Source organism: Podarcis gaigeae (genome assembly GCF_964106915.1).
Source record: "Podarcis gaigeae genome assembly, chromosome: 8".
Taxonomy (NCBI): Eukaryota; Metazoa; Chordata; class Lepidosauria; order Squamata; family Lacertidae; genus Podarcis; species Podarcis gaigeae.
Window position 1 is genome coordinate 3,836,209 of NC_139684.1, and position 23,350 is coordinate 3,859,558.

At 46.9% G+C, this 23,350-nt stretch overlaps 1 protein-coding gene, 1 long non-coding RNA gene and 1 pseudogene across 3 annotated transcripts in view; 1 reads left to right on the forward strand and 2 right to left on the reverse strand.

Annotated features, from left to right (window-relative positions):
• The window catches only part of LOC310851240, a 984,470-nt gene that overhangs the window by 99,066 nt on the left and 862,054 nt on the right, over positions 1–23,350 (forward strand). The gene's annotated exons all lie outside the window — the stretch shown is intronic.
• LOC310850149 (NADH dehydrogenase [ubiquinone] iron-sulfur protein 4, mitochondrial pseudogene) lies at positions 44–720 on the reverse strand (annotated as a pseudogene). Its single transcript has one exon. The product of its transcript is annotated as an NADH dehydrogenase [ubiquinone] iron-sulfur protein 4, mitochondrial pseudogene (transcript).
• FIGLA (folliculogenesis specific bHLH transcription factor) lies at positions 1,895–13,127 on the reverse strand. The gene is made up of 4 exons (XM_083753478.1): positions 12,619–13,127; positions 6,639–6,863; positions 2,659–2,892; positions 1,895–1,969 (listed from the first exon to the last, which is right to left on the reverse strand). The coding sequence occupies exons 2-3, from the start codon at positions 6,852–6,854 to the stop codon at positions 2,662–2,664; spliced, it is 447 nt and encodes a 148-aa protein (XP_083609604.1). The 5' UTR covers positions 6,855–6,863; positions 12,619–13,127; the 3' UTR covers positions 1,895–1,969; positions 2,659–2,661.

Genomic DNA, 23,350 nt, shown 5'->3' on the forward strand with positions numbered 1-23,350 from the left:
ATTATTATTATTATTATTATTATTATTATTTTTAAAGGTCAAATTTATTAGGAGATTAAGAGATGTATTATACATGGACGATAAATACAGCATAGCTGACTTTATTCACAGTCAGACGCAGAGACAGCCAATGCCAACCTATTTTGTGGACACCCTTGTTCTTTTGTTCCAAGAAAAGTTTGCACCATAAGACTTGGATTTAGGTTTTGGAATCCTCTGCTCTTGAACATCATAGCTCCAGCCATTTTCCCCCCAGCAAAGGCTATAGCAGCTTCTTGCGTAGAAAAGGTCATCAACACATTGGACAGAGGATCCGTGGAAGATTCCCGGGCCCATCAGTGGGTTTTCCCCATGCTCCCTTGTGTCAAATTCTATCTTCCATTTTTTTGGATTGTTAACACCAGCTTGCATGGCATCACGGGCTGGAACAAAAATGGGAACTTTTCTGGTTTTGATATGCTCCTCTGGTATACCTGTTAAAGGTGAAATGTCCAATTTTTCTTCAACTGTGATGAGTTGGGTGTCTTGAGCTTGGTCCTGTGCCAGCCGCCATGTGGAAGTGTTCAGTGACCTGGGTCCGAAGCCGCTGGTGGAGGCCACGGCTGCTGCTTCTCTCCCTGCCCCATGCACCAAGTGCCTCGCCGCCACAGCCGCTGACACTGAGAGCTCCTGCAGAAGCAGCACTGCTGCCATGTTGGTGCAAACAGCTGCTGCGGAGATGGGGATAAGCAATACTTTTCACACACACTCATATGGGGTGGGACTAATGGCCCTTTGGGTCTCTTCCAACTCTACAATTCCCTGATTCTAAGCATACACAGCCCAGGGACACAAAACATGGAGACTGTTTTTCTTTCCCAACTTTTCCTGCAAAGGCCATTTTTCTTTTTGACCACTGCAGTTTTGCAGAAGAGCAGTTTTGTGCAAAACAGCTGCTTTAAGAGTAAAAATAAATTACAGCAGATGTGCCTTTCTCTGCACATGCCAAGAGTAAGCATGGCACATGCTTTCTTTTGGGGCTGATGGAAACAAAATGGTTTGCTTGTGCTCAGGTGATGCGAAAATGGAAGAGAAGGGCATGGAGCTAGATGGCACACATCAAAACTTCCCAACACACATAAAGGCCCCCCCCCCAACCTGGCCACCCAATCCACTTGCCCAAGGAATATGATGTTCCCTTATCACATTATCTGCAGAACAGGAAAAGGTAAACTAAATGGGGAAGAAAGTATGGGCTGCCATTTAGATGAGGATGATGCAATCACACATACACACGTGCTGGGGTTCATTGAATCCACTTTAAATTGCCATACGTACATACCTTAGAATCATAGAATTGTAGACCCAATTGGAAGGGACCCAAAGGGTCATCTACATTGAACCTCCTGCAATGCAGGAATCTCAGCTGAAGACAACAGTCATCCAACATCTGTTTAAAAACTTCCAATGAGGTTCAGAAACCTCCACTACCTTCTGAGGTAGTGTGTTTCACTGTCAAATAGCTCATGAGGCTGTTCCTAATAAGGATCAGGTCCATGGAGCAAAAAACAAACAAAACCCCCTGCTTTGGCTTCTCTCTTGCACTGAACCTTCCCGAGGACACCCTCCCATATTTAAGGGAAGCTTTCAGTTACCCTGTGAAGCAATTTGCTCCCCGCAATGAATTTGGGTCCAAAGATTAGACTGCAAACATGCAAAACATGAGTCATAATTGTGGCAGATTTAATTTAATTTTAAACAGAACAAATGAAAACTCATCAAACAAGAACACCCGGATTTGGGTTCCTTTCTGTAAGTGCTGCGTCTTGAAGAGCTGATCCTCCATCTGCACCCGAAGGAGGCTCTGAAAGACAAATTGTTTGCAGGTGTGGAAGTGCATCTGCATCTTTACTGATTTAATCCAGTCCTGCGCTCTTGATTTTCCATCCTGCATCCTGAAGGCAGCATGCAGAATAGGATAAGGATTAAACTGGAATGAAATGAAAACAGGAGGTAAAGGATAGCAATAAAATAGCAACATAAAATGTATAATCTTAAATCAGTTGTTTCCAAATTGGGCACTACTGCTTCTGGGGGGAGGGGCATAGGATTACCTGGGTAAGTGCATGAGCTACTCTTTATCTTATTTATTTGTTTGTTTTATTTCATAAAACTTATACACCACTTGCTTGTAAAAACAAACAAACAAACAAACAAACAAACAAACAAACAAACAAACATCAAAGCAGTTTACAAAAAGGAAAAAATGATAAAACCAAGAAAAATTTACAATACTTTAAAGCATACAAAAACTTAAAATACAAAAACAGATTAAAATTGACATTGGCATTTATAAGCATCTTGGTAGGTTTGCCCAAACAAGAATGTTTTTAGCAGGCACTGAATGCAATAAAATTCGAAACAGTAACAATTAATTGCACATTTATTCAAAATCCAATTAAAACCGTTTAGCTTAACCAGTTCCACAAAATGTGTGCATTTGATCCAGCAATACTAGCTGGATTCAAAGTCATTTACATCTCCAGCGCCCCCTGCTGCCCCCTTGCCTCTTAGCACCCCCCCCCCCCGAATCCCACAGCCCCACAGAGGGCGGCATCATGAACTTTGGGAACCACTGAAAAGGTAAAAGGTAAAACCAAGCCCTGGAGAAAACCTTACCTGCTATCCGGTTGTGTGAAGTTCCAAAATCCCCACATAGGTAGGAATAAGTGTTTCCTCCCAGGCCCACATGGGGCTCTGCACCACTGGGTTTGCCCACACCACTTCCATCCCATTTTCCATCTTGATGCAGTTGTTGGGTCTCTGGGGCCTGGGGCTGGCTGGCGAGCACTTTTCTAGCGGTGCTGGCACTGAAGAGGGCCCAGAAGGACCATGAGCTGCTGGATCTTTCAGCTTGTGGAAGCAGAAAGGAAAACAGATCAGTGGTGAGACAGCTTGGATGACCACATACATAAGAAAAATTGCAAAGAAAGGGGTGCTTGGGAAAGAGCTGGCATGAATTCATGGCCAGAGCATTAGCTGGTTTTTTGTAGGGATTAAATAAGGAGGGGGAGAACCATCTCTGTCACTTTGAACTCAGGTGGGATATTAAAGTATTAAATAGATGAATAATAAACACAGTGAATGTAATGTATTCGCTGTAGAATTCCGGGTATGGATAAAGTTTGCTATCGCCTCATAAGTGCTTTAGTGCAAATTCAATTATTTATTTCAAGGAAAAATTAATGATGGGGGGGGGGGAAGATACCTTCCCTACCCACTTATTTAGGCAAAACGTTGTGTGATGTATACCCTCCACCACCCCAAATCAATCACCCCACATTGTGGAAAGTCAGTTGCAATTCTGCTTGTAGCTTTCCAGGGAAGGTCAGTGTTGCAGTAACCTGCTTGGAAGCAGCCGCAGTTCAAGTGTCACAGGTCTCCCAGTGAGCAGGGCCCAAGCTCCACAGGTGCATTCCAGGGGATGCCCTGGAACCCGCAAAGCACAGGGTTTTGCAACAAACTCAGGAGGTTCTTCAGCAGACCGCACCGTGTGGCGGGTTCTTTGTTGCTTTATATGGCCCAAGGAAACCTACCCACCCCACACAGATACATTAAAATCAAGGGGGGAAAGAAACGTTTTTAAAACACCTCACCCACTTCTAAAAGGCCACAGATAGTTAAAGGCCTGGGTTACAGAGAAAAGTTTTCGCTTGGTGCCTAAAGATATAAAATGATGGTGCCAGGTGAGTCTCCCTGGGGAGAGCATTCCACAAATGGGGGGGGTGTCACCGCAGAAAAGGCTTGTTCTCGTGTTGCCACCCTCCAGACCCTCGAAGAAGGGCCTCAAATGAGGATCACAGGACGTTCGGCAGGGGTGGGGGGGTTGCAAAGTTAGTTTTGCTCCTACCTCACACCCTCCAGTTTCCTCCAAAACTGAGCGCAACAGGCGAATGTATTCAGCAGTGGCTTTAAGCATATCAACTTTGCTGGGCTTCCGGTCCTTCGGAATCAGTGGCACGATAGCTTTGAGCTTGGAAAAGCAACTGTTCAAGTTCTTTATCTGTGTGTGGGGTTGTTTTTTTTAAAAGCAAGCAATTAAAGCCGAGAGATTAGTGTCTCCTGAGCCCTTCAAGCCGGAGAATTTTTTCCTTCCTTTGCACTCATCCTGTGATGAGCAGTTGGGAAGAGCTCCCCCCCCATCACCTGTCCTTCCAGATGTGCATTTTTACTAACCTGTTCATGAAACCAAATTACGACTCATTTTCTTCACTTTGGCTGCCTGCTAATTGGACATGATATTGGGGTGGCTAACCTGTGGCTCTCCAGATGCTGGACTGACTTCCATCAGCACCAGCCCAACTTGGCCAACCGTGAGGGGTGATGAGAGATGGAGCCTCAAAAGCATCTGGAGGCCCACACTAGACACCACTCTTTACTTTCAAGATTTGGCCTGAGGGCAGAGGGACAGAGATTCAAACTCCAGTTTTGCCATATGCTTAATAATCCTGTTGCTGTAATTGCTGCAGGTTTGGGGATGTCAAACAAGACTTAAGACAGCAGAGTTTTTAAGGGAGATGAAAGTGGTTTGGGAGAGGTTTCACTTCACATTACTATGGTTATTATTAGGAATAACTTTCTGATGGTAAGAGCTGTTCGAGAGTGGAAGGTGGTGTCTCCATTTGATGTTTTTAAATAGAGGTCGGATGGCCACCTGTCTAGGATTATTTAGTTGTGATTCCTGCATTGCAGGGGGTTGGACTAGATGACCCTTGGAATCCCCTCCAACTCTGCAATTCTATTATTCTAATTACCTGCTATTCACTCTAAGGCCCCAGAACAGTTACAACAATTAAAACACAGTTTAAAACAACTCTTTGCACGCGCGCACACCCACCCACCCCTTGTTTTTGTCTTTAATTAAATAGATTTTGCCTTGTTTTTGTCTTTAATTTTTGACACAACACAAATACCTGCCAGAGACAGAAGTGGAATGAGTATGACATTATGAGCCTCTTTCAGCCTCCCTTCAACTCCCAAGTAACTATTGCCATTTGCCTTCTGCCAAAGTCTGATGCAACCAGGTTGCCGAACTAACCTCCTCAAAGTTTACCCAAGCTATCTAGAGTAAACAGTTAGCAATGGCTGATTTTCTGATAAGAATGCTCTCTAAGAGCATAAAAGCTATTTTATTGCTGTGTCCTGACAGCTTTCCTGGAGGAATTGGCAGAAGGAAACAGTTCTTCCTCCAGAAGACAAAATATTCCAGGAAGTGTTGGCTGGTGGCAACTGAGGAATGGCCATCTGGGAACAGAAAAAGAGCATCTCCTTCCCTACCAAGCCTCTAGGAATCAACTTGTAAAATGCAATGACCACTCCATACAGTTTGCAAGGCTTCAATGACCATCTATCTGGGGTATGGCAAATGTTGACATTTACCGGTAGTTCTTAATCTTTGGGGAGGCTAGTGGGAAAAATCAGAAAATTTGGGCACTTCCCCCATTTCCTGGCACATTTTTAGCCCAATGTCATCCTCATTTCCACAATTTAACACTAAAGAATGGCTTTTACCATGTACTCAGAGTAAATATTGAAAATCTGCCCCCAGGATCCAGTAATTCCTGAAATTCACCTGCACATCTCCAAAAACCCATCAGTAAATGACCTGTTTTCACACTCATTTACTTGTCAATGTTGGCATTTGCTTGTACCGGCACATTCACATCCAACTCTGACTCAGCCTTTGACCATCTCAGAGGCTAAAGTGTGTTTCACATTGTTACTCCACCAATTGCTTGAACAAAACTAAAGAAAAGACTAGAGAGCAGGAAGTATTTTGAAATCATTAGCAGATTTCCTTATGCTCATCATGACCAGGATGTTCGGGAACAGCCTTTCCCCAACCGGCTGCTTTCCTGGTGTCTGGGAATACAACTCCCATGAGCCCCAGCCAGAACTGACATGTTTCCATCAGCCGCAGCTTCGTATGACCAGGCTGGCTGGTGCTGATAGAAGCTGTAGTCCAAGACTTCTGGAAGGCCAGAATGGGGAAGACTGTCAGCTGGCAGGTGTTTCCCTTCAGAATCAACCCTCACCCACTTCCCCAGGCTCCTCCTTCCACCAGTTCATTCGGCCCCTGTAAAACTGGCAGATGTTTTCAATTATGAGAACCATCTTCAAATATCTGAGGGACAAGCTTGTTTCCTCCTCCAGAGAGTAGGACTGAACCAATGGATTCAAATGACAAGGAAGGAGATTCCGGCAAAACGTTAGGAAGAACTTTCTGAGGGGAAGAGGCTCTTTGACAGTGGAATGGACCTCCTTGGAAGGTCGGTGGACTCTCCTTCATTGGTGGTTTTTAAGCAGAGCTTGGATGGCCACCTGTCATGGATGCTTTAGGTGAGATTCCTGCAGGTGGTGCAATGGGTCGGTGTTAACCAGAAGGTGGGTGGTTGGAGCCCACCTGGGGACAGCTTTGGGCAGGATTCTTGCACTGCAGGAGCCTGGACTAGATGGCACAACTCTACTATCCTATTATTCTGTAACTAGGAGGACAGAAACTCTTGTGGCTTCATACAGTGGACAGCTCTTTGGAATTAAGTTCTACTGTGTGTTCAACAGGGCTCACTCTCAAACCTCAAGTCTCTGTGTCTGCTTACCCTCTCTCTCTCTTTAGCGTTCGCTGCTTCCCTCCTTCCCAGGACCTGATCCTGGTTCACCGTGGGAAGGTAGACACCAGAGGACTTCTTCTTCATTCGGGTGATGGGGGCCTTGACAGGCATGGGGCCAAAGTGTTCATTCAGCATCTCACCCAGGATCACAGCGGAAGGTGCCGGGGCAAGCTGAGGCAGCGGCTGAGTTTCTTGCTTCGCCATCCTCACTCCCTGGATAGGACAAAGCAGAGCTGTTGAGCATCAGGAGCAGCCAGGTCGTGGCAAGAGAGTCACCAGCTGCAGGTAAAACCCACCTTGCCACATTTCAGGGATGGGGGACCAGCCAGGGATGGAGGAGAAAGTTGCAACACTTAATGTTTAAATCCACACTTTAAAAAAAGAGGACCAAAACACAGCTAACTTTTGGAATTTGCACTTTTCCACATTTTGCACTGCAGTTCTCCAGCCAAAAAACATTTATGAAAACACACACATTAGGGGAAAGTCTGCATACAAATATATTTGGCAGAACAAACCAAATATGAATATATTAGGAGGAATTGTTTTTTAAAAAATATGTGCATTAGTTTGTAAGCAAAGCTGCATACAAACGTGCTGATTATGACAAATTTGCACTGAATTGCTGATGAAGTTTCAGGGGGATATTTTTCCAGGCGGCGGGGGGGGGGGGGATAGAACTCTGAAATTGCAGAAATGTGGAGAACCAAATTTAAGATTGGAAAAAAGAGACTCTGACAGAACCAAACTTGACCCTTCCATCCCTTGCGACCAGCTATATTGTTTATATATATTCATTTATTGCATTTATATTCCATGTTTTTCTCCAAGGAGCTCAAGGTGGCATATACATGTTTCACCCCCTTCTCTTTTAATCCTCACAACAGTGACTGGCCCAAAGTCACCCAGGGAGCTGCATCATGGCTTACCGAGGATTTGAATTTTGGTCTCCCAGGCCCTAGTCCTACACTCTAACCAATATAGCACACATTATAAATTCTTAAATGCAGCTTTCCCTTATTGTCAGCTTGTCAGATAAGGCTGCTTTATTCACTCCAACATTTTTAATTTCATCACTGAGGCATCTAACCAATGTATTTGTTAGCTGCACGAAATGATTGGCCTTATGTCTTCTCTCGGTTAATTAAAATGAACTTAGCTCAACTAAAGCTATTAAAAACACCTTAGCTCTTTTTGCTAATGAGTTCAACAAGTGTTTAAATCCAAACCAGTTCAAACCAACAAGTGCAGAGTAATAAAGATAAATCATCCATGTTTACATGTGTAGGTGTTCCACACCCACACCTCTGCTGCATATTCTTTTTCTGCTCTGAAGACAGACAGACAGAAGAGGAAGAAGAAAGCCTATGAACATTCAGAATGGAGGGGGAAAGGCTGGGCGGTGGCGGGGGGGGGTCTTCTCCCCCCCCCTTGTGCTGGCTGTGGTTGGTGAGGGTTGCAGCAGGCCCAGGAAAGCACATCTTAGCCCGTTGCAATTAGGCTTCAGGGATGATGAGTGTTAGGAGACGGATTCAGCTAGTCCATGGGTAGGCAAACTAAGGCCCAGGGGCCGGATCCGGCCCAATCGCCTTCTAAATCCTGCCTGTGGACGGTCCGGGAATCAGCGTGTTTTTACATGAGTAGAATGTGTCCTTTTATTTAAAATGCATCTCATTGCTGACCCCTGAGTCTGACCAGCGCCAGAGGCTAGTCTGACCAGATGGATCTCCTGGTGTCTTCCAGGATAAGAGTCTGGGGGCTCATTCAGACTTCCTTTCGCGCTGTGCTGTCCAGGCTTTAAAGCCTCGTGTCCAAGCAGTTTTGCTGTTGTCGTGGCAGCGCTTTCCACAGGAAAATCTGAATTTCACTGCCTAATTTGAGTTAATGGCAATCCACGGAAAACCTGATTGCCGTTTGCTCTGATTCAGCAGCAAAACACAGGTTTAACTGGGCAAAGTGCAGGAACACGCCCCCCCCCCCCGAATGCTCAAACGTGGAGCTTTAAAGGCTGGACTAGCACCTAGAAATGTGGCACCAAAGGAAGTCTGGACGAGCTCTGACTTGGCTGCAGGGTCCTTTCTGTGGTCCTGCTTCTGCAGTGAATGGCAAGCTCCAGAAGGTGTCACTAGGAGACTGCTGCTCAACCCTCCAGTATTTATACAGTGCAGAGGTTTTCAAGCTTTTTGGGTCCACGGCTCCCCTAACCAACTATATTCTTTCTGCAGCTCCCCAGTGGGGCTCAGGAGCCCAGTTATGTCACCCCTTGCCTGCCGAGCTGGCAGCCTCTCACCCCTTTTTCGAACACCTTCCCTTGTGGAGTGTTCCCTCCGCCTCCTCTCCTTGAGAGAGGCAGTCGCTGCTGCCGCCGCCCCATGGCCTCTTAGCAGCTCCCCACGCCCCACCCCTACCCCCATCCAAAAGAGAGGTGCCTCCTCACACTGCCCCACAGGGGCCTGGGAAGCACACCCTGGCCAGCCCCAGAGGCACCTTTTGCCTGGGGAGCTTGCAGCCAGAGCTGCTGCAACAAACAGCTTTGCAAGCCTTTGGGAGGCAGAGATGCAAGAGGGAATCAAAGGAGGGAGGGAAGGAAAGAGGGACAGAGGCCAGGGTTGCCCGCCCTTCTTAACATATAGGGAGGAAACTGCCCCTTGAGGTTTCGTCGGCAGGGCTGCATTCCTGTGTTTGGAATCTGGTGTGTGTGTCCATCCTGGGACCATTTATGTCAGGAGTTCTCAAACCTCTGCGGGCCCCTGTCCCCTTGGTTCCATACACTCACCCCCAGTGCACCATACTCTATAAAAAGCATTATTAAGAACAGTGGTTTTCCTGACCCACTAAGGAAGATATTAGCATAGTAACATTCAAAGGAGTAACAATTAATTGCACATTTATTCAAAATCCAATTAAAATTGTTTAGTTTAATTAATTCAAGAAAAGTGATGAACTTGACCCAACGATACCAGCTTTTCAAAGTCTGGTAGTCATTTACACCTCCAGCGCCCCCACGCCACCCCCTTGCCTCTTAGCATCAACCCCTCCCCCCCCGTAATCCTCCCCAGGGGGCGGCACCATCCACTTTGGGAACCACTGACCTATGTTACTGGCGGCACAGATTCCCCATGTGTAACTAATTCCTTTTACTGCCAGCTGTGACTCCTGGACAGAGGTAGCCTGGCATCAGTCATTCATACTCTGGCTAGACTGCTGTAATGTGGGGTATATGGGGCTGCTCTTTAAGATGGTTCAGAAACTGAACTTTAGGCCAAAGGACACCTGCCAGGGCGTCAAGTTGGGGCCGGGCATTATGAGTCTATGGCACCAACACTATGCCAACTGCATCAGATCCCAGTTCATTTCTGGGCTCTATGCAAAGTGTAGATTTTGACCTTTAAAGCTTTGGACCACTTTCCCCACACATGAAGTTCTTCAACAGAACTCATTGTGCAGGGTCTCCAAACTGCATGAGGTGTGGTCTTAAAAATATGCTTTGGGGTGTGAGGAATCCAAATCTGCTATAATTTTTGTGATTGGGCAACATTTAGCTTGGTAAGTCTACATTTGGTGAAGAAGCACATCAACTGCTTTCAGAAAACCAAAGAATTATAATTATAATTTTACATTCTGAAAATGTCAGGTAATACTAAATAATAATAAATAAATAAAATTAATATAGAATATAGCTGCAAGTAATTTGCAATAATTTTTAATCATTTCTATGTAATTTTACACATTTACTAAGTAAAACTAAATTATATTAATTTAATCAAAATATTTTTTGAGTTCTCAAGTCATGTTCCAACTTTTTAGCACCCCTCGTTCTGAGGATTTGAAAGTCGAAAAATTCAACATGCCCTAGCCATGACAAGTGGCAATAGTGCTGCTTGGGCCACACTTTAAGGCAGAAGTTTGTGGCTTCACTCGGCAGGAGTGCCTCCAAATGCAGCAGAATTGGCACACTGGTGTTTGAAAGAAGTGAAGCAATGCCATCTACAAAGAGGGTCTCCCCTTAGATTGCCCACCTTCACGACTTCTACCACAGAAGGAGGCTTCTCAGTGGTGGCCCCTCAGCTTCACCTGATAAAGACTTTCCCACCAGATGCTTGTGGGAAACCAGCAGGCAGGATTTGAATGCAAGACCACCCTCCCCTCCTGTGGTTTCCACTGGTGTTCAGAAGCATTTCTGTCAACAACAGGAACTGTGGAGGCACAGCATAGACATCATGGCTGGCAGCCGTCAATAGCCCTCCTCCATGAATTTGACAAATCTTCTTTTAAAGCCATCTAGATTGGTGGCCATCATGGTCTCTTGTGGGTGCCGGTTCCATAGTTTGACCATGCACTGAGTCTGTCCTGCATCTTCCAACCATCAGCATCACTAGATGCCCATGAGTTCCACCTTTAGGTAGGTAGGAAGGAAGGAAGGAAGGAAGGAAGGAAGGAAGGAAGGAAGGGAGGAAAAACTACTACTTGGGTGTCGCGTCAGTGCCACAGACTTTCTCAGTTTCCCAGATTTTTACATCCAGCCTGCTTCTCTCTGCTGGTTTCTTCTTGTACGGATACCTTCCCTAACCCAGAAAAGTCCCAGGTATATAATACAGTTAAAACAGTTAAACAAAATTCCACACTCTAGCCCCAAAACAGTAATTCCATACTACACATTACCAGGATAACACCAAAATACAATTCTTCAGTTTTCAAAAGGTGCAGTTTGAGCAGCCAATGGAAGCTGTAAAGAAAAAGTACCCCCCACCCCTCTGGAGAGGGAGTCCTACTGGGAAGGCACTCTTAAACCCCCCCCCCCTTCCAGGAGTTGCAGGAAGGTCTTCTCTATCAGTCTTAATCTTTGGCTGGCCTGTGGTGTTGCCCCATTTTAAATAATTTTCATTACAATTGCACATTCTTGCAAGAGCTTAACAAAGGGTACAGAATACATCAACGCATAGATGGGGCCAGTCTCTCTCTAAATCCTAACTACCAGGGCTAAACAATATAACGCCTCCTTTCTCTGCTGCTGAAAAAGGGGGCTGGCCCTGAGTCTCAGCCTGCAGAGTGGCTGGGGAAACCCAGCCAGATGGGCGGGGTACAAATAATAAATTATTATTATTATTATTACATACTTCAAGAGAGGTTGAGAGGCACTTTACCACCGCCGCTAGGCATTTGGAAACCCTAAAGTGGACCCTGTACTTACAGACTTGAAGAGACCAGCACGCCCCTTGGCTCCCTGTTTTCCTCAGCCCAGTCCAGTGTATCTCAGGTGATTTCCTGCTTGCCCTAATGAAGGCTTTCAAATCACTGAAAACCTGTGTTGGGAAGAACCACACCTGAGGCTTTCTCTGTTAAAGGCCCAGGAGACTTCAGCTGGCCTCTTCTAGCTTTGCCCCCACCGGCTTTGCCCCCTGGGTTGTTGCTTCTGTTGGTGGGGCGCAATATAGCCTTTGCTGCGACCCATAGATGTGAGCTGAGCTAGAATGCACTGAAGTGCCTCAACATCAGCTGCAACTTCTGTCAGCCCCAGATGTTGTAGCCCAACATCTGGGGGGCACTAGGTGGGCAAAGTCTGACCTGTCCCTCTGGGGAGGCGATGGCAGCTGGGAGGGTTGGCTGGCTGAATGGCAGCCCTTTGCCAGGGACAGTGGGAGAGCGCCCCAGCATGCCGTTTCGGTGGCCGGGAAAGCAAGCCCCCCAGAGATTCTCCCTGGGAAAGGGGGGCAGAAGAGGCACCTGCTGGGTCGTTCTGAGGCGCCTCCCCACCTCGTGGCCCTAGCCAGGTTTCTGCCTGGTGCTGCAGCTGCATTTTGAGCAGAATGCACCTTAGGGGGCAGCAGCGCATTGCCCAGTGCTAGGAGTGTGCTTAACTGTTGCAAGGGCTTATATAACTGCCTTTGTTTCAGCCGGAGTAGGACATCTCTGGGCAAACGCGCCTCGCCGATTCTCTCAGCTCATCGCATCTCTCCGGCATGCCGACCTGCACGCGCCTCTTCCCCCCGGGGGGGGGGGCGCAGCGGATGCTGACGGGGTCCTTTCTGTGCTGCACATGGGCCTGCAGGGGGGTTTGTGCCCCACCCCGCACAAAAGCCTCCTCGCTTCTGAGCCTATAAGGACGAGAAACCTGCTCTGAGACAGTTGGACTGTGGACAGGGCAATTGTGCGTGGCTGATGCGGAGGAAGCCTGTCCTGCGCCTTTAAGAGAGGGTCAAGCTCCCGAAAACAGCAGGCGAACATTTTCCCAGCACAGGGAGAAATATCAGCTCAGCTCAGGTGTGCAGTTCACACAGTTGCAGAGCCTGCAGCTTCGCCCAAACCCCGCTGGGGCAGCCTGGACAGCCCAGCCTTATCCCCACGTTGGAGGGAGCACTTTTTTATTTAGTTACTTCACTTATCTCCACAGAGCCTTGAAGCTCACGGGATGGGGCCAGGCACCGTCTCTCAGCTGAGCCTACCTCACAGGGTCGTTGTGAGGACAAAATGAAGAGGGGAGACGTGCGATATAAATGGAATAAATACATTTTAAAAAGTTATGAATTGCTTTCCATGAAACATCTCAAAGTGATTAATGGCAACATGAATTCCAATGGGGACAGATGTCACTTAGGAATGATCATAAGGAACATAGCAGACCTAGTAAAAGAGGTGAAAATCTTTTTCCCCACCACGGAAAAGGCTCTGCTCATCTCTCTTGCTCAGCCATGTGACACTTGTACCAAAAAGCAGTCAGTCAGTACCTTGTGGAGAGTAAAGACCTGGCTAAGGATGATGATGAGAGGGGAGCATCTCAATGCGCTCTGCTTACTGAGTGTGCGCAGAAAAACTGCATTGAAAAAGAGGAGGAATTTGAGAAGGAAATGTTGGAAAGGTTTTCAGCAAATCCCCCAAAAAACCCTTTAGATTTTTTAAAAAATAAGATGGAAAATGGCATATTCTTCATAATTTTGCTATATATACTCATTAACTGCATGAAAGGTACTGCCTGGTGTTATTTTTTTATTTAACTTCCAGGTCTTCCAATTATGAAAGATTTTGACAGATTTTTCTGAGCAATCGGGGTCAAAAGAAAGTAATTTAAGACAAATCTGCTAGAGAGAGCCAAGCAGAGGATGGTGACAGGAGGGTTTCCTGCCCCTCCCCCACCCCAATTCCTGGCTTCATCCCTGGTTTCTTGCACTGCAGAGGGCTAGACTCAATGACCCTTTGGGGAACTCTCCAACTCTGCAATTCTAGGATTAATAGAACCTATAAAAACAATCTCGAGTCTGAAACAGATGCAACCTGGGATAGGCATTTCTACAGTGGTACCTCGGGTTACAAACACTTCGGGTTACAAACTCCATTAACCTGGATGTAGTACCTCGGGTTGAGAACTTTGCCCCAGGATGAGAACAGAAATCACACAGCAGCGGGAAGCCCCATTAGCGAAAGTGGTACCTCAGGTTAAGAACAGTTTCGGGTTAAGAACAGACCTCCGGAATGGATTAAGTTCGTAACTCGAGGTACCACTGTATTTAAAAGGCTTTGAAGACAGAAGGAGGTCTTCCATCAGTGCTTCCTTGCCTAATATTTAACAGGAGAGGGCCTCCCCTCTCTTGACCCACTCCAGTGGGGTAGTGGCCAGTTTTGAACAGCAGGTGCTCTTCCCGACAGATAGAAGGTGGGTGGTCACATTGTCAGAGGTTATGGTAGAGCAAAGATTTAACGCCGCCCCCCTTACTTGTCCTTGGGTTTCCTCCTTCAAAGAAATTATGTTTGTGTCAAGTGCTGGATACAGCCATAAAATGGTGAGCCTTATCTTCTAGATAAGAGTTAAGTAAAGGGCAAAGATTAGGGTCTCAGCCTCCTCTGGGCCATTTAAGTGAAAACATTATCCAAGAGCTTTGAGATGGCAGTGGTAGTCAGGCATTCTTTGAATATCAGTTTTCCTTTTTTGTCCAGAAGGTCTCCAAAGTCCGCCCTTCATATTTTTTTAAAGAAAAGAAAGAAATGGGCAAGTGCCTCAGGTCCCAGGAGATGTCATGGTGGTCAGATCCTGAGGAGCTCAGGGAGTTGGACCTGGGTGACCCTAGGGAGGGTCCTAGCAGGGGTGGGGGAGATGGAGTTGGGGCACAGAGAAGGCCACTAGTCTGGGGGGGGGGGCAGGAGTCTGGAGAGGAAGGAGGCAGGTTGGCAGAGGAGTGTCCTGCTCTTGTGAAACTGGGCACTCCTAGCTGGACTCTGCCTTGCTGGAAGCTGATTTATATAGTCTGTCAGACAATTGGACCAACTAGTTCAGCATTGTCTACACTGACTGGCAGCAGTTTCTCAGAGTCTCAGGCCGAGGGCATTCTGAGTCCTACGATTGAACCTGGGGCTTTCTGCATGCCAGTGGCATAGCGGGGTTTGCAGCACCCGGGGCGGGACCTAGGGCATCTAGGGGGAGATGTGCACTGGGAGGGGGCTTCCTCCCTTGGGCGCTTTCCTGCCTTCCTCTTCCTCCTCCGAGGGGGTGGCGCTGCCGCCCTCCCCCTCCACAGAAGCAATCTCCTCCCTGGCCTGGGCCTCAGCCTCTGCGTCCACCACTCCCCAGACCCCTCCACTTCCATCCTTGCCACCTCACAGACCGGGTGAGCCCTCGTACATGTGGGCATCTGGGGAGAAGGAGGCACTGCCCCAGCCCCAAAGCACAAAGGCCCAGCCCAGGTGTGGCTTGCCTCCCCACAGCTTCGGAAGGCAGCAGGAGCTCAGCAGGGAGCCTGGTTGCGCCCCTCTCGTAATTTTACACCTGGGGCCATTGCCCCCTCCCCATTACACCACTGCTTCATGCAAAGCTGATGAGCTAAGGTCCTTCTGCTGGCATCTCTTGAGAAAACGCTGTTGTGGATTTTCTTTAATTACCCACTCCAGTTGCAATGTTTAAGACAGCTTTTTATTTGGTCAGAGTAAGAGCAGCTGTTGGGGAGTCCACAGGACTATCAATTGCACAGGCTTATAGAGAAGCATTCCCTCACCTTAGCTTTACCCATGCTCAGAAATTAAGTCACATTCTCAGAGGAAAAGCATACCTAAATTGGAAGAATTCAGTGCCTGCTTTCGCTCAGTTTGGCTCAAGGCTGAGTTTGCCTACACAACCTTTTGACTCTTTCTTAATACAGGCTGAAAAAGTAGATTCTCTTACCAATATCCTTTTGCACTCTCCTTTTTTACATCTCTTTGTTTATGGGCTACATATAAATGTATATATCAGTATGTTCACCGTGTTATTCTTTCTATACCTGAGACCTCCAGGTATAGGGTGGTATATAAATTCAATAAATAATAAAAATAAAAATAATACCTAAGAGGCCACTGTTTTCTGCAGAAGAATGTCTGCTTAAAATCCCCAAACTATCTCTGCCTTCTCCACAGGAATGCAGAGCAGGGCTTTCAATGTGATGGCCCCTCTTTTGTGGAACAGCATCCCCCGTTGAGATATGCCAGGCACACACTATCAGGACTTTACAGAAACCAAGGAAGATGTTTTTATCCAGTTAAATGAAAATGTGTCTTCTCAGCCTTTGGTGCACGTTTTGTATTATTTTCAAACCCCTCAGTTGTTTCTTGTTCTCTTTAAAGCTATTTCAGCTGTTTGTATGTTATGTCTGTAAATTGCTTTAAGTCATATGGAAATGGCTACACATAAATAAATAAATAATCACCAACTTTTCATCACATCCATCTCATGTTTTCCAGGCTTAATTACTAGTTCTTCTACTCCAGGGACATCTTTCTGGAAGTAGTTTCTTGGTTACCATTAATTAAGGGAGGGAGGAAATAACTTCAATATACGGTGAGAAAGTATTATGTATTACGCTGAATGTTTCCTTTGGGAGATAGATGGTGCCTCCATTTTGCCATTCTTGCCCACAGCCAGGGATAAGCCCGTCTCCTACAGATTTGCCAATACGAATCCACTTGCTGTCATGTTGAAACTGCAGGAGAGAAGGATTTCTGGTTGCCTTTGCAAGAAAATCACATCAAGGTGTGTCTACCAGATCCAGCCTTTTGCTTCCAAGGCTCAGCCGGACGCTGCTGGAAAGCCCAGGCAAAGGGCATGGGGACAACTGCTGCCCATCCTGCCGTTTGCCCTCCAGCAACTGGTACTCAGAGGTAGACTGCTGCTGGCTGTGGTGGTTTCACTTAGCCACACTTCCTCAGCCTGTTGCCCTCTGGGTATTTTACATCTCCCACCAGCCCCAGTCAGTGGGGCTGTGAGATGCTGCGGCTGATGGGAGTTGCAGTTCAAAACATCCAGAGGGCAGCTGGTTGGGAAAGGCTGAACTTTGCTGTCATGGCAGATGCTCTGGAGCTAGTAATCTTCCGCAGGCATTTGTCCGCTCCTTTTCAAGCCCCGCTCACCCCCACTCCCCGCTGTCCATAAGTCGCCACCACCAGCATCCCTCATCATTTCCCCAGCAGGTTCATTGGATGGTTGCCTATAAATGCATTTTGCAGCTGCATCTTGAATCTCAGAATCGTAGAGTTGGAAGGTACCCAAAGGGTCATGTAGTCCAACCCCCTGCGATGCAGGAACCACAGCTAAAGAAACCCCAGTTGCTACTCTCTCTCCCCCCCCCCCCCTCCATGGCTTGCAACACATTTTGCGGGGGAGGGCGGCGGCTATATTTTCCTTTGATCCCTGGAGGAAAGTGGAAGGGCTGTTTGCTTGAACAAAGCAGGAACAGAGCAAGCAGCTCTCCTGGCTCACTGCTGAAGAAATTTAAATAGGCAAAGGAAACAATATCCTATTGGAGGCACCTAGAGGAATGTTGCTGGGAGCTCTTGAAGAAGTCAGGGAGGACTTGAAGACCAGAGGGGACTGATTTAATCACTCTGGAATGTCAAGAGATAGTAAACACTCTAGAATGTCAAGGGACTTTTCCAGGTTGTTGTGGGTTGCTGTTGTTGTTTTGCAAAATTGAGCACTAAAAAATAACAGCTGCAGTTGAGGCAGAGAAAGAGAAAGGAAATGGCCTATTTAAAACAATGTATACATGATTTCTGAAGCTGCCTTGGATGCAAGCAAGCAGTGGCAGAACCAGGACAGGCTAGAAATGCTTCAAACAAACATAAATAATTGTCTCACTTAGCCATCCCATTCTGCCTCCAAAACCTTGCAAGCAGAAGGTCCCAGGCTCAGTCCAGGCAGGATTGAAAGAGACTCCCGCCCGAAATCCTGGACAGCTGCTGCCAGTCAGGGTAGACAGTACTGATCTAGATGGACCCAATGATTTGACTCAGTATAAGGCAGCTTCCTCAAACTTCCTAAAGAGTAAGATGTTTTGTGTGGTGAGGTTCTTATGGTGCTGCAGCCTCGAACCTGGCTTCTGTGTGGAGCTGCAGGATTGTGAAATCATCCACTGACCAAGGGGCAAAACCCTCACTGAGTCTGCAGATGTTACAAAACTAGGAGGGTAGAACAGAAACTGCACCAAAACTAACAAAATGTGATTCAACATGAGACAAACAGCACAATCAGGCCATAAAACAAAATAAACCCAAAGCCCAGGATGGGCTTAGCAGTACATGCAAAAAGGGGCAGCCGGTCATAAGACATCCATGGGGCTGGTCAGAGACGCTTTGGTTTCTCAAATTTCAGCCGTGTCTCCCTGTGTGACACTAAAATTCCATCTCCAGTGTTTTCTGTGGTCCACGTACTCGGCTGCTGATGTTCAAGTGAAGAGCTCATACATGTGCGATCTGGGCTGGTATAACATGTGAGTAGGTGTCCTTGGAAAGGATTGTGTTCAGTGGGTTGTGAGGTGACATGAAGGTACCTTCTGTGAGCTACCGTGGCTCCTTCACACAGGCAAGTCTCCCTTGATGCTGCTGTCCTCTTGTGCCCCACAAGGCGTCCTTGGAAAAGCAGAGTATTAAAAACAACAACTGGATCTTGCACATGGAACATAGGACTTACACAAAGTCAAGCCATTGATCCATCTAGCTCAGCATTGTCTGCAGTGATTGGCTGCAGGATTTCAGGTAGGGTTCTCTCCCAGCCCAAAAGGAGATGCCAGGGAATGAACCTGGGAGCTTCTGCAGGCAAAGCAGATGCTCTACCACTAAGCTGCGGTCCTTCCCCACGGTGGGAACAACAGGCTGACAACAAATATAATCCCCAGAGTCCCTTCCAACTCTACAATTCTATGAGATATTCTCATGAAGTCTGAATTGACCATGCCAGATCTGGAATGAGACCTTGAGGTCGTAGTGGATAGCTCAATGAAGACGTCAACCCAGTGTGCAGCGGCCATGAAGAATGAGAACAGGATGCTGGACTAGATGGACCAGAAGAGCTCTTCTGATGTTCTTAGGCTGCCTGTGCATTATCAGTGCAACCAGGGCAAGGAGAAGACCTGGGCAGGGATTCCAGCTGGCAACTCCAGGCTGAATGGTCCTCTCCATCAGACCATCATCTCCCCTTCTCTGGCTTTTTGCTGATGCATGTCATGGACTAGCTGGATGCAGAGGACTGGTGGGAGGCACCAGCCAAGGAACCCCCTGGGGAAGAAGGCTCAGAGCCAGGAGACTGGCGGTGGGATAACGATGAGTGGTCAGAGGGAGAAGCGCTGTCAAAATTTGAAGAGGCAACTGGTGTGTAGTGAGCAGGAAGAGGCTGCGGCAGAGAGCAGTCCAGAATCAGAGGCAGGAGGCAGAGATAATGCAGGCTGTCTCCCCCTCCTGTTGTGACCAGCTCTTCTCTCCCCTGTTCTCCCAGAACCAGACGAGGTATGAAGAGGGAGGAGCAAAAAGAGACAAGCCGACAGAGCCTCAGATTGCTTGGGAAGGACTCAGGGAGGATGAAACTTAAGAGAACTGTGGGAAGGAGGAGACCTTCAGTTCTCACTGCTTCCTTACTGGGGCAAGATCTACTGGAAAGAGTGGCTGTGATCACTAAGCCTGCAATGTTTTGGTTTCTTTGAATAAAGAGTCAACTTCACTGACACCGCTGACCCCAGCTTCTGACAATGCATCCCAGCACAAACAGCACTTGGGGATCTTCTGCATCAGATGATTATGGGGAACTCTTCACACCACCAGCCCTGGCTCCTGGATCATCTCCTTCCTTTCCCTCTTCTCGCAGAGTGATCAATTAATTTCCTTTCCCTTTCTTTGCTGGATGCATGTTTTTCTTGCCCTTGAGACTCGTGTCTAAGCGGAAGATTCTAATTGGGGCAAAGTCAAACTACAGCCATGATGTGCCAGCAGGAAAGGGAGCCGCTCTGGCCTTTGTTTTCAGCATGCAGCTCCTCGTGCTGCCTGGAGCACCCTGAGGTCATCAGCTGGGGCACGTGTCCTGGCGTCCCCCGTCAGGCAGTGAGCTGGTGCACCCAGCTGGCAGAGCCAGGCTTGCAAGAAACTTGACTGCTTGCATTAGGCTCATTCACACAAGGCTGCCTTTGGTTTTTATTAACCACAGAGTTTCTGTAAGATTTGGTTGTCAAAATGGGCATTCTCCTTAAAATGTGAACCAGGTCTGTGTCAGGTGTCTTTTGCTGCTATTCTAAAGGTGGGGAGTGGAAACTGCACAGCATGATCTTGACTGAGTCAGTTGGTCCATGAATGAGCTAGAATTTGATTCCATCTTTGGGTATCTGGGACAGCGAAGTAGTTAATAGACAAAACTCACATCACTCGCAGTGAAATTGCTGCTTCATGAGTTGAGCAGATCAAGCCAGGCGCTCTCTCCCTCCCCACCCCCAGAGTGCTTGCAATCGGATTGACTTCCTGGATCATCATTATGTAAGATTGTAGAGTGTAATTTGCTAGATTATTCAATTCATTTTTATCTTGCTCAGTGAGAAAGGGGAGGGGAAATGTTACTTTGACCAGCTAGTCAGAACAGATTGCCCAATAGGGATGTGATAGAGTTAGATGTGAGTCAGGGGCCGGCTGCAAATGGTTTGCAAATTGGTGGCTTCTTCCCATTTAGACCTTGTGTGACCTGTCTCCACTGGAGAAAGTGCTGTGAAATTGAAAACTCCTGCATTGCAGGGGTTTGGACTAGATGACATTTTGGGCCCTTCCAACTCTCTAGTTCTATGATTCCGACTAAACATCAGGAGGAACTTTTCTGACAGCAAGAGCTGTTTGAGAGTGGAACAGTCTCCCTTGGGAGGTAGCGGACTCTCCTTCCTTGGAGGCTTTTAAGTAGGGGTTGGACAGCCACCTGCCAATCAATCACCTGCAGACATATGACATCATATTAATGACAGTTAGGTGGCCCCGCCCACCTGCCCAAGGTAGAGCAGGGAGTGATAAGGATCTGGCTCATTAGCCACAAAGGTTCCACATGCTGGCCTTTGGCTTTTGCATCAACTGGGATCTGATAAGAGAGAATCCATTTGTAACAGCTCTTTCCAGCAGCTAGAATGTCACACCCTTCAAATTTTCAGGAAGAGCTACCTACAAGTTGTCCGAAGGAGCAGGGAGAGGTTGTAGTTAAAACTGAGTTGTAACCTTAGTGGGGGAAATGGGGAAGGGAAAAGGGCTGCAATTGTTTCTCAGCCTAAGTGACAGAAAGACATGGGCAGAGGGGAGGACTGGGTCAGAGGAAGAGTGGCAGAGTGAGACCAAAGGAGAGGGAGGGAGAGAATAGAAGAAAACATAGAAAAACCTATGTTTTGACTCTGGCCTAACCCACAACTAGAACATGACCCCAAACAGGGAATGAACACAAAGGAATGTAACCCTTGACAGAAAAAGGTTGCCCGTCCCTGTTATTATGAATGGACACATAATATAATGATCTAAAGGTGTCATAAGCCTCCAGTTCTTGCTGGGAAGGACCAACCCTGGGAAAAAGGCTCTCTGGGAATATCCTACCATTCTGGAGATTGCAACACGTCACCTATTGTGTGACAGTATCGAGCACAGAGTCCAGCACCCCTAATGTTCTGGTTGGGTTTTCTAAACCACAGAAGTTCCTTCCTATTATTACTATGCAAGAAAATTTGCAGTGTTGTGAAGTCTCGGAAGCCAGGAAGATTTGGAGCCGGAGTCATGAGATTTGAATCTTGGACAGCTCCCATTTATTTCAGTGGCTTCTACTCATGAGAACTTACTTCTGGAAAGCACATATAGTCTTTTCTGTAAGCCTGGAGGAATTATACCCTGACACAAAGGAACTTCTACACTTTGAAAAAGTCAGCTGTCAAAAGTGTATCAAAACTGTTTTTAAAAAAATAAAATTAAAGAGCCCACACACAATGCGATATTTTCACTTCCTTATCCACAATCTTCATTCCCCCCCACACCTTCTCTTTAGAATGATTTCCCCACTTTAAAATGGGCACTCATCCAGTACTGGAGGTGCATTAATGACCTGCTCAGATCCATGACCAGAATAAAGGCACAGGAAGTCCTCTTGCAACTGTTATAAGAATTCTAAGACGTCATAAAGAAAATGAATGTTCATAAGTGCACAAGGTAAACACACATCCATAAGTCTGAAATAGTACAGGAGAGCAATCCTGAAGCCATCTTGACTCTGAACGACCCCAAATATTTCCTATGCATAAATAAATATATTGGAAAAACCTCTCCCAATAGTTCTTTTCACTTAAAAATCCTTTAAACCCAGTCAAAAGAGCCTATTTTGTGTATGAATAGGGGATGTCTGTGACAATGGTTTTGAAAACTAGGGAATTTACCATTTCAAAAAATGGCCCAGACTGGCCAGGATAATGCAGTCAGCTAGCAGTATCTAGTATCTTGACAAACAGGAGACAAACTGCACTCTCAAATTTCCGCGTAGACCACCTCTTTCTGTGATGCTTTTTGGGTGGTCTTTGGCTAAGGGGTTGGGCTGTCACACACCTTTGTTCTGGGCCCTAACCTCCTTGCAAGGTGGGGAGATGGGACTTTGTTGTAACAGAGTGCAGTTGACCTCAGAGTGCAGGCAGGACAAAGCAGGATGATGCTCCTTTAGGTAGATGGGTTCAAGGTGAAAGCTTTGAACTGAGCCCAGTGACAAACTGGCAACCATTGCAAGTGTTTAAGGACTGCTGTTCTAGTGCTGTTTGGCCCGTCAATAGATTCATTCATTCATTCATTCATTCATTTTATTCATTGCAATTATATCCCACCATTTTTCTCCAAGGAGCTCAAGGAGGCACATTTAATTCTCACAATAACCCTGTGAGGTAGGCTGGGCTGAGAAGCAGCAACTGGCCCTAGATCGCCCAGTGAGCTTTATCCTGAGTGGGGATTTGAAGTCTCCCAGGCCCTCTTCTGCCACTCTAACCACTACACCACACTGACTCTGAATGACACATTTTGCACCATTCATATTTCTCGACTGTCTTCAAGGACAGCCCCACCACACGAAGTTGTTTCTTAAAGGCACCACAAAACTATGTGACAGAACTTTGTGATACACCACAGATAACATTGTCCTATTTCAGAAAGCAGATCAGTGTTGCAAAGCCCAGATTTCCTTGTGAGCTTGACTGATTTGTACAAGACATTCAGTTGCTGAAGTGTCTTGACTGGAGGTGGAGAAAGAGCACAGGGAAGTCCATTGTTACCGCACCCCAGAATCCCCAAATTGCCCAGTTGAAGCTTGAGGTGAGAAGCAGGAATAGGATGTGATTAGATTCAGCAAGAAGCTCCTCCTGGCCTTCCGTCATCATCCAGTGATTGACACCCTTTGGCAAGGCTGGGCAACAGTTCAGAACACAGGTGCTGCT

Bases quoted from the DNA above. Each gene is read 5' to 3' on its own strand.
- FIGLA (XM_083753478.1), bottom strand. From the start codon at position 6,854: ATGGCGAAGCAAGAAACTCAGCCGCTGCCTCAGCTTGCCCCGGCACCT. The intron at 2,893-6,638 runs GTAAGCAGACAC...TGCTTCCACAAG, and splicing joins ACGCTAAAGAGAGAGAGAGG to CTGAAAGATCCAGCAGCTCA.